The sequence below is a fragment of the Lissotriton vulgaris genome, chromosome 8, assembly GCF_964263255.1.
Source record: "Lissotriton vulgaris chromosome 8, aLisVul1.2, whole genome shotgun sequence".
Classification (NCBI taxonomy): Eukaryota; Metazoa; Chordata; class Amphibia; order Caudata; family Salamandridae; genus Lissotriton; species Lissotriton vulgaris.
In genome coordinates this window covers 711,439,067-711,453,935 of record NC_141696.1, presented here as the reverse complement: position 1 = coordinate 711,453,935, position 14,869 = coordinate 711,439,067, and the positions used below count along the sequence as shown (strand labels likewise).

At 48.0% G+C, this 14,869-nt stretch overlaps 1 protein-coding gene across 1 annotated transcript in view; it reads right to left on the bottom strand.

Moving 5' to 3' along the window:
• Window positions 1-14,869, bottom strand: part of CDC16 (cell division cycle 16) — a 148,468-nt gene that overhangs the window by 117,699 nt on the left and 15,900 nt on the right. The window contains exon 3 of the mRNA XM_086934581.1: window positions 4,594-4,691. Within this exon, the coding sequence (XP_086790707.1) occupies window positions 4,594-4,691 (98 nt within the window). The remainder of the gene's footprint in view (window positions 1-4,593; window positions 4,692-14,869) is intronic.

Here is a 14,869-nt window from a genome sequence, read left to right as displayed (position 1 = left end):
CTGGATTTAAGTGGACTGGATTTGAGTGGAGTGGATTGGTTGGACTGGACTGGTGTGGATTGGATTTGCGTGGAGTGGTGCGGATTGGATTGAGTGGGGTGCATTAAAGTTGCTTGAAGTGAAGTGGATTATGGTGGACTGGATTGGATTGGACTGAGGTGGATTAAAATGGATCAGATTTAGTGGGATGGATTGGGGTGATGTGGGTGGATTGGGTTGCAGTGGACTGGATTGGAGTGGGGTGGAATGGATTTGCATGGGTGGATTGGTTTGGATTGGAGTGGGGGTTGGTAGGATTGGAATGTGTTGGGTTGGATTAAATTGGATTGGAGTGGGTTGGATCTGAATGGGGTGGATTAGAGTGGCGTGGGTTCGATTAGAGTGGGGTGGGTTGGATTGGAGTACGTTGGGTTGGACTGGAATGAGGTTGATTAATTGGAGAGGGGTGGGTTGTGTCGTGTAGTATCTACTAATCAGTAGGAACTGCGCGTTTGTGGACAACAAGCTTTGGGATGATGCCAGACTGATTCTGTGTAGCCCCACAGGATATGTTGTCCCTTAGACCAGCAAGCTCACAGTGCCACCATGAGCCCCCTAACTTAGACAGGGAGTGAACTGGATTGCGGTAGAATGGAGTGGACTGACCTGGGGTGGGGTGGATTGGAATTGTGTGGTGGATTGGATTAGAGTAGAGTTTGTTGGATTGGAGTACAATTGGGTGGATTGGAAGGCAGTAGGTTGGGTTGGATAGGGATGGGGTGAGTGGGGTTGGATAGGGATGGGGTGAGTGGGGTTGGATAGGGATGGGTGAGTGGGTTTGAATTGGTGTGGGGTGAGGGGGATAGGAGGGGGTGGTTTGGAGTGGGGTGAGGTGGATTGGGTGGGGTGGATTGCACTGAGGTGTGGTGAATTGTATTGAGGTGTGGTGGATTGGAGTGGGGTGAATAGGATCGAACAGGAAACCTGTAAAAACGACAACCCTTTTCCCTCAGGAACAATGATGACAGACCTAAAATCTTTCGCTCATGCACTCCTGCTTCTGTTTGCTCAGAAAAATATACAAAGAATACAGAGAGGGATGTTTTCATTGTTTATTCAACCAAAGTGATTTTTGTATAGAAAATATGTGCTGCAATGATCAAAAGACAGAAGCAGATTAAAGTTATCATAAGCGTCAGGACAGTGAACAGAACGAAAGGTTACACCCTCATGCTAAAACAAGGTAAATATGCAAGCATATAAAATAATATAACAATTCTACTCTTACTACCAAAAACCCTAACCTACGTGGATAGGGGGGGGGGGGGCTGCGCGTGTGCGTGTGTATGTTCTGCCAGGAAACCCCCTACTGTATGATCCAACTCCATTACTTGGTGGGTAAGAATGTAGGACCTCGCCTAGGTCACAAGCTGGACACCCCTTGCGGAGAGGTCAGTCAGCTGGTGGGCGAAAGCTTCTGAATATAGGGACCTCTTGAAGTCATCAGGGGTGCCTTCTCGGCTATGCGTGGAAACAGATATTTATATATATAAAAGGCATCCTTTCCTTGGGCCGAGATTGTGATCGAGCTGCCACTGTTTGTATTCTACAGAAAGCTGTGCCGCCATATGGTCGTAAGTAACAAACACATTTGCACAACCTACATGTAGGCCTTGTACACAATGCCAAAGCAATAGGATAGTGGTCTTGTGAAGTTGATTTGTGTAAGCAGGAAATAAACCCTTAGTGTCACGAATGCAAATGTGTTTCAAAAGTCAAAGTGGAGATTGAAGACAGCTTTAAGAAAGTACAAACATGTGAAAATGGATGTTGACCCTTTGTGGGGTATCATTTGAGCTCCTCCTAAAAGAAAAGAAAAGAAAAAGAGAAATCCTGAAGTTCTGGATTCTTCCTGACCAGGAAAGGGCCCATTCGCGCCAACATCTTGCCACTTGTCAACGTGCAGCGCCGGTGAACCTGACTGTTTGTGCTACAGCGACTGCCAGGGATGACTGGCAATGCGCGAGCTTCACTTCTTGCTATAGTATCGACAGCGGGCGGTCACTGCCAACGTGAATCTTCAGCAACGACTGACCGCAACGCCCATCAAGATCTTTGTGCTACAGAGACGACTGTCTGCAAAACCGAGCCTGCTCTTTGCCCCACAGCGACAACCAACTGCAGTGCTCTCCTTGCAGCCTCTTCCATCTCTTACGGAACTCTGTATGCTGGCCTTTAGAAGGCAACTTTTTCAGCTGAACTAAGCTGGTCCCTGTATCTGGCACACACTCCATCTCAGTTGGCCTGAACGTGTGACTTTGACCAGGTCTCGCACAATAAGATAACCGTGAGAGGCACTTTGTGATTTTAGGCACTATACTTAGCTCCAGTTTTACTGATCTTTGTCATTTTGGTGTAAAACTTTTTTTACTTTCCTCTATTTTTCTAAATTTGAATGGGATTTTCCCTATGTTTGTTCTTCCACTTTAATACGGCTTGTGTGCTGCACAAATACTTTACACATTGCCACTAAGTTAAGCTTTACTGCTGTTGTGCAAAGGTACTAGAAGGTTAAACACAAGCTCATTTAGTGATATTTGTGGCTCACCCTGGTAGCACACTGTAGAATAGATTTTTGCATGAAAGATGCATAATTACACTTTTGCATGCACATATGTCACATGTTTATTTGCTTCACAGAAAGCACTATGCCAAACATTCATATCGAGGCCTATCTAATGAGATGAAAAAGGGATTGGAATGCTTCAGAGTAGTCCATGCAAAATTGCTGCACAGAAATTCTTTATAAGCCAACACACACGTGAATGATATAATCAGCACATACAAAATGCCAAGAACGTGCAGCCATCAGATGAGAAAGCATATGAATATTATTCCAGTTATAGATTTTACAAATCAGTTAGAGGAAGCTCATCAAACCTAAGCAGTGCTCGTTGATGAGCAAAACCTGGTTTGGATCAATGTTTGTAAAACCTGTGATATCAACAAATTGACTGTTTTATATCCTATTGCAATATTTTCAAAGTTTCTCTCTATAATTTTAGTAGAAATCATTCATTGCTTGCAGGTTGGACCTGGTCACTTGGGATCAATAGTTTATCAATAGAAACAACCAGATAAAAGACTACATCTTCCAAAAACAAAATGCTTGTAATGGAGTGATAAGACTGAAAACAAATGTGATGTGTTTGAAAAGGAAGAAGGGTGGAGGAGCAACAGTCTCTATTACTTCTGTCAGAGAAAAAAAAGGTCAGAGGGTGAAAATGCTGCTTCTGTGAATCAGAACACTGAAGGAAAGATCCCTCGTGACCTTGATAAAGAAACGGCACAACATCTCTAACAGGTTCAGTATTTATTGTCAGATCATGTGACTCAAGGTAGACAACGGTTTCTGGCAGAAGTAACTGGGAATACGCTGTGGATTTTTAATTTAGTCCTTAAACTAACCAACATAGGAAGTAGAACACATGAATAAGGGATTATAAAGGTCTTGGCATGAACCTGGTGTGGTTTTCACTGTCCGAAACTTATTTGAATCGTTTATTTCTGGTTTTGGTTTCATAGTCACATGAGTGACTAATACACACCTCTACATTTATCGACTGTGTTATATGCCTCACTAATACTAGAACTGGTGAAGGATGTTAAGCAATGTTACAACTTTACAACTGTAATTAATGGGCAGTCAATTTATGTTATCTATGTATCTCTTCAAGGGTCGCAGGCTTAAAGTGCAAAGCACTCATGTGACCGGACAGTCCGAGAAATTGAGGATGAAATCAGATCCCAAGTGTCCTGCAGGCAGTATACACGCCCCTCCCCGTGATGGCTTAGGGTGGGTGGGAGGAAGAGAGTTAAAGTTAGTTGACATGTCAGTGGTTAGCGGAATGAGTTGACAGATACCAATCCTCAGTCTTCAGAATGTCTGGGTGTGTGCAGTGAAGCCTTATATTTAAAATATTTGTAACCGCTTCACTGTCGATATTGTAATCGTTGAGGTCAACTGTTTTGGATTTCTGTCTCCGCCACTGGTGATGTAAAGTGGGTTGTACGACAGAGCGCATTTTTTACCCCACATTTTTTTAGAACGCATATGCTTTTACAACATATGCCTTTACCAAGCATGGATATATATATATATATATATCGCAAGCAAAAAACTCCAACCACTTCAACCACTACGGAAGAAAGTCGGACTTCCGTAAATTTCCAATCGCAAGCAAAAAACTCCAACCACTTCCACCAAAGCCTCGGCGGCGAAGAAGGAGAAGCGAACCACTTCTTTGTCAGGCAAGATGTTGTTTTATTTCAACCTTCAGCAGCAGTCAACAGATGACGCGTTTCGGGCTCAGGCGCCCTTGATCACACATGTGATCAAGGGAGCAAACTTACTGCCTAGACATCAAAAATACAAAGGATAACTTCGAAGCGCTATCTTTCTAAAGCCAATTGGCCATGGTTGTATGCCCCTACAAAAATCCAATATAATGTGCATGTGTGTGTTGAATTAGTACTGCAATGCTCTTACAAATGGACACAATCACGTTGTATTCTTATGTGATGCAGACAAAAAATGAGAGGGAAACAACTTACTTTATCTAGTTTCCGTGACCGGATGGCATGTGCTGCTCTGTGATACTGAGCAGTCAGGTAGAGGCACTGAGCCAGCCAATACACATCTCGGGGATCCTCTGAAGAAATCAAAAATATTGTTTAACTTCCAATTTACACTTTTCTCTCAAACAAAATACAACCTAAAACCTGAACTCCTATGTCAATCTGAATCCTTCAATTTTTTCTATGAATTTATTGCCATCATTAGTGTGAGAAGTTAGCCTGGCGTATGATGTCCACTAGTTCTAGTGGGCACCTTGCACCAGTGTAATCGACCCTTATTGATGGTGGTTGTAAAGTCAACCTTATAGAAAGCTATCCTAGTGGTAGCGTGAACCAGCAGTCTTCAGGCTAAGACTTCAGTAGGCGAGTTAAGCAAGTTGTTTTACCAATTATAATCCCTTGAATACCAAATGAAAGGACATCACACAAGGTATATATCAAATATATATGTATTTAATCTAAACACAACCCCTCTGCACTCTTTATGAGGTCAGAGGTAAAAATACAATACAAGTCACACAATTAATATACGATAAGTTGCACAGTGTACGTTATGCCCTTGGGGCCTCACAAACCATATACTAAGAAAGTGGTATACGAACCACGAGAGAATTAGAAAGCAGGCCTGGGGCCTGTGGAATCCCTGGGCTACACTAATCGACCAAAGGTTAGGAAGTAGGAGGCCCACGGGAGACGCCTGCAGTGTCTAACCACTTACCATTGACTTTCTATGGAGATCGTAGAAGTTACAAATATACAATTTAAGGACACAACCGGATGGACTAGGATGGAACCCTTTTAAACTACGACACTTCGGGAGTCAAGATCCATGGGAGCACCGGAGTACTCGTGTTACCTCACCAAGGGAAGCCGGGTGCATAGGTGTCTTTTCGTGTCGGGTTTCGTCGTCGTTTTCTATGGAGAGTTGCAAAAAAGTGCTGCAGGCAACCAGAGGAAAAGTGCCCGGGTGGATCCAAGGGTGGATCGAAGATCTGAAGAACCTGAAAGCAGAAGGGAAGGAGTCTGGGTCACTAGCCAGTGACCAGGAAGGAACCAGGCGATGTTGGGTGATTTCAGGTGAAGTAGTCATACTTGTCTCTTCCGCCACGAGGTCCAGAAGGCATCGACGATGACCAGGCGCTGGATTCGAGCTGTCCCAGGACGGATCTAGTTGACTGCGGTGTCGGTATCCGGATTGGACCCAACAAGCCTTGGCAACCGCAACCCACGCAGGATGTCGAGATTGGCTCGGTTGCAGACCAGCAAGGTCTGTGGCGCTTCTCCTTTTCAGGGAAGCTGGAGCAACCAGGAATGCAAGTTAAGTTCAAAGAAAGGTCTTCAGGGGGCTCACTAGAGAACGGTCAAGGAACCGGGAAGTCATGTCGAGCTCAAATGCAAAGGCGGGGCCCACTGGACACTCGCGGAGTATGGGGGCCTGGACTTCGGTGCAAATGGTGCTCGGGCTGGGGCTTCTCGTACCCCAATGCACAACTTACTGAGGCTTCAGGAAAGGAGTGCAGGTAGCAAAATGCAGAAGGTCCAGGAGTTCAGGTCCCACGTCTCTCGTGTCCGCCACGTGTCTCTGCTTTGCTGTGGATGTGAGTCGGGTCAGAGAAGTCTGGAAGTCCAGGTCCTGTGTCGCAGAGTATTCAGGATCCGACAGGAGCCTTGAAACTGCAGACCAGCAAAGATGCTGTTGGTGCCTGTATGCACAGGGTGGTCACTCCTTGACCACAAGGGAGATATCTTCCGTCTTCCAGTCAAAATGGAATGTCGAAGGTCCAGGATATGTCTTTCAAAGATTCGTCCAGGGTAATCTAAAGTCCTAGGGACACAGCTCCTATACTTATACTAAGGATGGGGGTTGGACTACCTGGCTAGGTCCCTCCTATGGGTGGACCTGAGAAGGGGGTGGTTACACCCCTTTCCCATAGTCCAGTTTCGTACCAGAGCTGGGGCTGTGTGCCCCAGCAACCGGTTTGAACTGGGCTATACATGGAGCACCTTGTGTGCCCCAGGCAGTGTCTGGAAGCATTCACTGAATGCAGCCCTCCCTGCCCCAATACACAAAACCCCTGTCTGGGGAAGTGCCAGCACCTCCCTGGACAGGAAACCTATTGTCCAGGCCTCCCCTGCTGGAGTTTGACCAGCAACAGGAGGTCAGACTCGTGTCTGTGGCAGCAGCATCCATTTTGTGATGCTGAGGTTCTGTTTAACTTTAACCGGGTAAACCTGTAACTACATGTCTTCTCCCTCTAGAAGGGTGGAATGCTACCCCTGCCACCAGGACTGGGGTGGGGGGTAGTATTCCAAAGTGTTTGACACCTTACACGACATGTTTTGATAAAGCCAAACCAGAGTTAGCATTAACTGCGAGGATTATAATGCACTTAAGAGTATATGGTATGGCTATATCATCGAACAGCTATAAGGTGATGGTTCCGAAAGCTGCAGAGGGGCTCAGCTCATGCTAGGGCACCCTCTCACATACAACCAAGCACTCTGCCTCCAGGATTGTCGATGCCTACCATAGGGGTGACTTATAGGTGTATATGTGTCTATATGCAACGGTAGATATAGGTATGCTATATCTAGGTAAGGGGTGATTACACCACCTTACCCAGGCTGTGTGAACAGACCTGTGGTGTCAGTTTGGAAGGCAAATCAGGGGTGGCACAATACATGCCACAGCCCCTGGTAGACCTAGGGAACACCTATGCCCTGGGTACCTATGGTACACTATACAGAGGCTCACAAGGGTGACCCAGTAACCGATCTGGTATGTACCTAAAGTACATGGAGTCCATTTTTATAGAGAAAGCAGATAGTCTGGAGGCCTTGAATAGCGGGGTCCCAGGCCAAGTAAGTCGAAAACCAGCAAAACACCAGGAAAAAAGTGGGGGTAACCATATAGTCAGATTCCACCTTCCTACACAACCCCCCCCAAACGAAAGTAGATAAGGCTACCCTTGTCCAGGTAAGCCTATATTGACTAAGTGGCCATATAAGGAAGTACCTGCACTAGCATGGTTACCCCATGTCTTATGTTCCACTAAGCAATCCCTCACCCTAAGGGTATCGGAGGGTCTCCACCATTGGGAATTCCTTCCTATGTGGTGTTTTGGCAAAGTAAAAGGCTGGTGCTGGGATGGAGTACTGAAGTGAGGCTCAACTAAGGTTAGGCTCAGCTTCCTCTAATCACTATCCACCATGTATGCCTTTCTTTCCATGACTAAGTTGCACTGTGCTCTCAGGGTTAACCTTTGGCTACCTACAGCTGGAGGTTGCGTCCCTTTGGTTGGACCACTGGAGGGACAGGTCAGGTTTGGGACCACTGGGTCCCAGGTTTGCCTCTGTCCAACAGAGTCCATCTGGGGGAGATTCCTACACAAGGGTAAGGGAGATCCCTCAGAGTGCTTAGGAGTTTTCACCTGGCTAAGGCTGCTAGACTGCGTGCCCCTAAGCTGCTGATGGGGGGGGGGGGTTCCTTTGAACAGGGGGCCCTTTGGGGTCCACTGACCTCCCTGACCTCTACAGCCCTGGGCTGATTGAGGCAGGGTAGAGAGGGGCAGGTTACCTGCTCCAGACTGGGTACCACCTTGGAAGGGTCCTCTGACATCAGGAGCTCTGCCAGGCCAGGCCTGACTACCTCTGGGGCAGTTCCTTCACAAGCGGTAGGGTCAGTTCCCTGAGGAGGCTGACCTTCACCTAAAGTCTGGTAGGAGGGAGACTTTTCTTCCGCCCCGATGCTCTCTGTCTTTGTGGAGTGATCCATAGTTTCAGGCTTCACAACACAATTATCTGTTTGGGTTTGGACTGTGACCATCACAGCCCTATCAACTTTTTCAGGTAGGCCTATCATCTTGGAACGGGCCTGTTTCTCTATCTCAGCCCAGGCTGAGATCTTTAGATCATTGCCTAGTAAGCAATCTACAGGCAAGTTTGTAGACACTGCCACTCTCTTTGGGCCAGTGACACCTCCCCAGCTGAGATTTACTACTGCCATGGCATGATCTGTCTGCACTCCATCAATATTGACCACCTGGTAGCTAAACCCAGGTAACAGTTGTTCTGAGGGTACTAGGTTCTCAGTGAGCATGGTGATACTAGCCCCTGTGTCCCTATAGGCCACAACTGTCTGATGATTGATATGGGGCTCCTGTCAAAGTCCCAAGGTATTGGGACAAGCAGTGAAGTTGGCAAACCCCATGCCACCCTCGTAGACTAGAGTTGCTGTGGTAGGGGACCTGGTTAGGCCAGAGTCCACCTGAGTTCCCCAAGTATACCCACCCAAATTTTTGGGGGCACTCCCACCACCTGGGGGATTACTACTAGTAGTATCAGGAGGTGTTAGAGTATTACTTGGAGGTATATTCTCCTTATTGTTGGCTTTTGTGCAACTGCTGTCAGTTTTCCAGTGGCCAGGTTGCTTACATCTAAGGCAATAAGGTTTCTTAACATTAGAGGAAGGAGTTTGGGTTCCACCCCCCTCAGAGGATTTTTTGGGCCCTGTAGTGGATTTGTCCTTAGATTTATCCCCACCTTTCTCTTGTGGTTTGGTAGAATCTTTCTTCTGGTCACACGGAGATTTTTAGGCCTCACCCTGGTTCAGACCCATTTGTCTGCCTTCTTTCCCAATTCTTAGGGAGAGGTCAGCTCAGAGTCCACCAGGTGCTGACGTAGAATCTGGTTTTGACAATTATTAAGAATCTGCTCCCTCATAATCAAATTATACAATCCTGTAAAGTCTTGTACTCTGCTGCCCAGTAACCAGCCCTCCAGAGCCTTAGTAGCACAATCTACAAAGTCAGTCCAGTCCTGAGTCTGTGTCTTCTGGGTGTCTCTGAACAGCAAACTATACTGCTCGGTGGTTAAGCCAAACCTATCTATCAGAGCACTCTTCAGAACTGTGTAGTTGTCACCTCTTCTCTGACAGTGAGGAGCTTATCTCTACCTTTGTCTGCAAATGAGAGCACCAAGATTACTGCCCACTGCTCCCTGGGTACCTTCTGTACTTTGCAGGCCCTCTCTAAAGCAGTTATCAATTTGTGGATGTTATCCCCAATCTGATAGGGGGCAATCTTGTTTAGGTTCCTATGGTCATGAGACCTTTCCCTACCACTAGGATTGTTGCTGCCACCAGTGGGCTATAGCCCACACAATTTCTTCTCTCTTTCAATGCTAGTGTCTCTTTTGCAAGGGCAACTTCTTGCCTCTTGATCCTCAGCTTGACCTCTTTCCTTCTAGCTTTATGCTCTCTCCTCTGAGGGGAGGCCATCCTCCTCTGAGCAGAGGCATTGGACCCCACTGAGGAATCAGAATGCTCAGAACCACTGGAAAGTGATCTGCGCCTTCTGTTTCCACTATTAGGCCTATTTGGAAGGTTAGAGGGAGGCCTACCTTGGCCCTCTCCACCTCCAGATAGTCCTGAGTTGCCCAGGTCAGGTTCATCAGCCTCATCCTGGTCATCACCCACATCATCATCAGAGACCACTGGATCCTCCCCAGTTGTATTCTCCTCTGTTGATGGATGCCCCCCCCCCCCTCTCTGCTACCTTGCCACCTGGGTCTGATGCATTCTCTACATCATGAGCCACTAAGATATCTACCAGGTGGTTCAAGGTTGGACTCTGTCCTTGTCTTAACTTTCTGACTGCACACAGGCTTCTCAATTCTTGAAAAGTGAATGAATCATACTTAGAAGGCAACCTTTAGTTGTCTTCTTGCAGAGGTCCACTAGGCCCTGTTTCCAAGGACATTGCAAGTGAGGTGTGGTTTGTGCACCTACCTACACTACTTGTTTTCCTACTATAACCTCACTAGGAGTTGTAGTCAGGGTGTGCTAAGCCCTTACCACCTACAACTACTAAGTTCAGTAGAACTTATGTATATATCAGACTTGATTTATATGTACTTACAGGTACCTTGATATGATCTTTCAGTTGATATCTTGAGATTATTTGGTAAAACAATTGCAAGCTCTTATCCCAACCGCTGCACACCAATGTGAGAAGTTAGCCGGGCATATGATGTCCACTAGTTCTAGTGGGCACCTTGCACCAGTCTAATCGACCCTTATTGATGGTGGTTGTAAAGTCAACCTTATAGAAAGCTATCCTAGTGGTAGCATGAACCAGCAGTCTTCAGGCTAAGACTTCAGTAGGCGAGTTAAGCAAGTTGTTTTACCAATTATAATCCCTTGAATACCAAATGAAAGGACACCACACAAGGTATATATCAAATATATATGCATTTAATCTAAACACAACCCCTCTGCATTCTTTATGAGGTCAGAGGTAAAAATACAGTACAAGTCACACAATTAATACACGATAAGTTGCACAGTATACGTTATGCCTTAGGGGCCTCACAAACCATATACTAAGAAAGTGGTATAAGAACCACAAGAGAATTAGAAAGCAGGCCTGGGGCCTGTGGAATTGCTGGGCTACACTAATCAACCAAAGTTTAGGAAGTAGGAGGCCCATGGGAGACGCGTGCAGTGTCTAAACACAGCCGCGGGTTACCATTGACTTTCTATGGAGATTGTAGAAGTTACAAATATACAATTTAAGGACACTTCCGGATGGAACCCTTTTAAACTAGGACACTTCGAGAGTCAAGACCCACGGGAGCACTGGAGTACTCGTGTTACCTCACCCAGGAACGCCAGGTGCAAAGGTGTCTTTTCGTGTCGGGTTTCGTCATCGTTTTCTATGGAGAGCTGCAAAGAAGTGCTGCAGGCAACCAGAGGAAAAGTGTCCGGGTGGATCCAAGGGTGGATCAAAGATCTGAAGAACCTGAAAGCAGAAGGGACAGAGTCTGGGTCTCTAGCCAGTGACCAGGAAGGAACCAGGCGATGTCGGTGATTTCAGGTGAAGTAGTCAAGTCAAGTCAAGTCAAAGAATTTATATAGCGCTCTACATACCCAGAGGGTCTCAAGGCGCTTGAGGAGGGGAGGGGAATTACTTGTCAAATATCCACGTTTTAAGTTGCTTTCTGAATGCTAGGTGATTCTGAGTAAGGCGAAGGTGAGTGGGAAGGGAGTTCCAGGTTTTAGCTGCCAGGTAGGAGAAGGATCTACCTCCCATGGTGGTTTTGTTGATGCGAGGTACGGTAGCAAGGGCTTGGTTGGATGATCGTAGCTGGCGGGAGGGGGAGTAGAAGGACAGTCGTGTGTTGAGGCATTCTGGTCCGATTTCGTAGAGTGCTTTGTGTGCGTGGGTTAGGAGCCGGGAGGTGATCCTCTTATTGACAGGAAGCCAGTGGAGGTTTTTCAGGTGACCAGAGATATGTTCTTTACGCGGGATGTCTAATATGAGCCTGGCTGAGGCGTTTTGAATTCGTTGGAGTTTTTTCTGGAGTTTAGCGGTAGTACCGGCGTAGAGGGTGTTTCCGTAGTCCAGTCGGCTCGTGACCAGGGCGTGGGTGACCGTTTTCCTAGTTTCGGTGGGGATCCAACGAAATGTTTTTTTTGAGCATGCGAAGAATGTTGAAGCAGGATGAAGAGACGGCGTTGACTTGTTTGTACATCGAAAGTGAGGAATCCAGGATGACGCCCAGGTTCCGTGCATGGTCTGTCGGGATGGGTGCTTTTCCAAGGGCTTCTGGCCACCAAGAATCGTCCCATGCAGAGGGGGGGGTACCTAAGATAAGGACTTCTGTTTTATCAGAGTTCAGTTTCAGACGGCTATGTTTCATCCATTCGGCAACTTCTTTCATTCCTTCGTGTAGGTTAGTTTTGGCGGTGCGAGGGTCATTGGTGAGTGATAGGATCAGTTAAGTGTCATCCGCGTAGGAGATGATGTTGAGGTTGTGTTGGCGTGCGATGGTCGCGAGGGGGCTCATGTATACGTTGAAAAGGGTGGGGCTGAGTGAAGATCCTTGTGGAACGCCGCAGATGACTTCAGTGGCCTCTGACTTGAATGGTGGAAGGCGGACTCTCTGGGTTCTTCCGGAGAGGAACGAGGTGATCCATTCTAGTGCTTTTCCTTGGATTCCAATGTTTCTGAGGCGCTGTAGAAGGGTGTTATGGCAGACTGTGTCGAAGGCTGCGGAAAGGTCGAGGAGGATGAGGGCGACTGTATCTCCATTGTCCAGTAGGGTTCGAATGTCGTCTGTTGCTGCGATGAGGGCGGTTTCAGTGCTGTGTTTGGCTCGGAAGCCGGACTGTGAGGAGTCGAGGGAGTTGTTGGCTTCGAGGAAGGCGGCGAGCTGGTTGTTGACGGCTTTCTCGATGACTTTGGCCGGGAATGGAAGGAGCGAAATAGGACGGTAGTTTTTGAGTTCGGTGGGGTCCGCTGTGTGTTTTTTCAGAAGGGCGCTGAGTTCTGCGTGTTTCCAGCTTTCCGGGAAGGTGGCAGAGTTGAGGGAGCAGTTGATGACGTCTCTGAGGTGCGGTGCTATGATGGAGTCTGCTTTGTTGAAGATGTGGTGAGGGCATGGGTCTGTGGGGGATCCTGAGTGGATGGAGTTCATCAGGCGGATAGTGTCCTCAGTGGAGATTGGGTTCCAGACATTAAGGATGTTCGAGGGTGGTGAAGGTCCAGCAGATGGTTGGGTGGGTTGGTCTCCGGGTTGGTTGTCGAAGCTGTTGTGGATGTCTGCAATTTTGTTGTGGAAGAATGAGGCTAGGCAGTCGCAGAGGGCTTGAGAGGGGGTGATGTCGTTGGAGTTGGCCGAGGGATTGGTGAATTCCTTGACGATGTTGAAAAGTTCCTTGCTGTTGTGGGCGTTGCTATCTAGTCGGTCCTTGAAGGCGGTTTTCTTGGCTTTTCGGATCAGTTGGTGGTGTGTGCGAGTGGCGTTTTTGAAGGCTTCCTTGGTGCTGGTGGTTGGCTCTTTTTTCCAGGCTTTCTCCAGGGAACGGCAGAGTTTCTTGGATTTCTTAAGATCGTCGTTGAACCAGGAGGCTTTCTAGCTGCCAAGTTTGATTTGTCGTTTTTTCATTGGTGCTAGGATGTCAGCGCTGTTGGATAACCATCGGGTGAGGTTGGTGGCGGCTTGGTCGGGGTTTGAGGAGTGGGCGGGGGGCTTTTGAAGAAGCGATGAGGAGATCTGGTCGATGGTGATTTTGTTCCAGTTTCTTTGCAGAGTTGGTTGGGGGTGGTTGTTGGGTTTGGGCTTGTTGTAGGTAAAGTGGACGCAGCTGTGGTCAGTCCAGAGGAGAGCCGTAGTGTGGCTGAAGGAGACATGGTTGCTGGAGGTGAAGATAGGGTCGAGTGTGTGACCTACGATGTGGGTGGGGGAAGTGACCAGTTGTTTAAGTCCGAGGTTGGCGAGGTTGTCCAAAAGGGTGGTGGAGTTATGGTCGTTGCTCTTTTCAAGGTGAAAATTGAGGTCTCCCAGAAGGATGTAATCTTTGGATGGGAGGGCGTGTGGAGTGATGAAATCCGTGATGTCCTCACTGAATTGTGCGCGGGGTCCTGGAGGTCTGTAAAGGAGGGTGCCTCTGAGTGTGGTTTTGGGGTCGGTGTGGATCTGGAAGTGAAGGTGTTCAGAGTTGGCGAGATTGACGTCAGAGCTGGTTGAGATGTGGATGCATTTCTTGTGGACGATAGCGATTCCTCCTCCTGTGTGGCCGGTACGGTCCTTGCGTATGATCTTATAGTCTTCTGGGATGGCAATGGTGATGTCTGGGGCGGAAGAGGCGTTCATCCATGTTTCTGTTAGGAAGGCGACGTCCGGAGAGATGGTGTCTAGTAGATTCCATAGGTCAATGGCGTGCCTGTGGACCGAACGGGTGTTGAGCAAGATGCATTGTAGGTTGTTGGGATCGGGAGTCTGAGGGGTGATCGTAGCGGAGTAGATGTGGGTGCCGCTGAATTTGCAGGAGTAGCATGAGAAAGGTCCATGGGTGTGTCCAGGAGCGGCTTGGACGCAGTTGGGGAGCGGCCGGGGTTAAGGGCTAGGAGGGTGGGGGCATCGTAGGTAATGCGGGAGGGCTGGGCAATGCGAGGGCCAGGGGGTATGGCGCTGGGCGCAGTCCAGGCGCGGACGGGCGTAGACGGGCTTACCTTTGGCGCACCTTCGGCGCAACTGGGGCGCGATCGCTGCGCGTGAACGCTGACGCGGGAACAACTGTCATATATGGATGGGGGAGTGGCGAGGGCGGCTCAGCTGGGAGGCGGGCGGACTCAAGGGAACGGAGCACAACAACAACAGACTCAAAATGGAGGGGAGGGCAGAGCAGGGCGCCGGGGGATATCACATAAACAATGCGCAGGTCGATGACAGAGCAAGCCAAGCAATG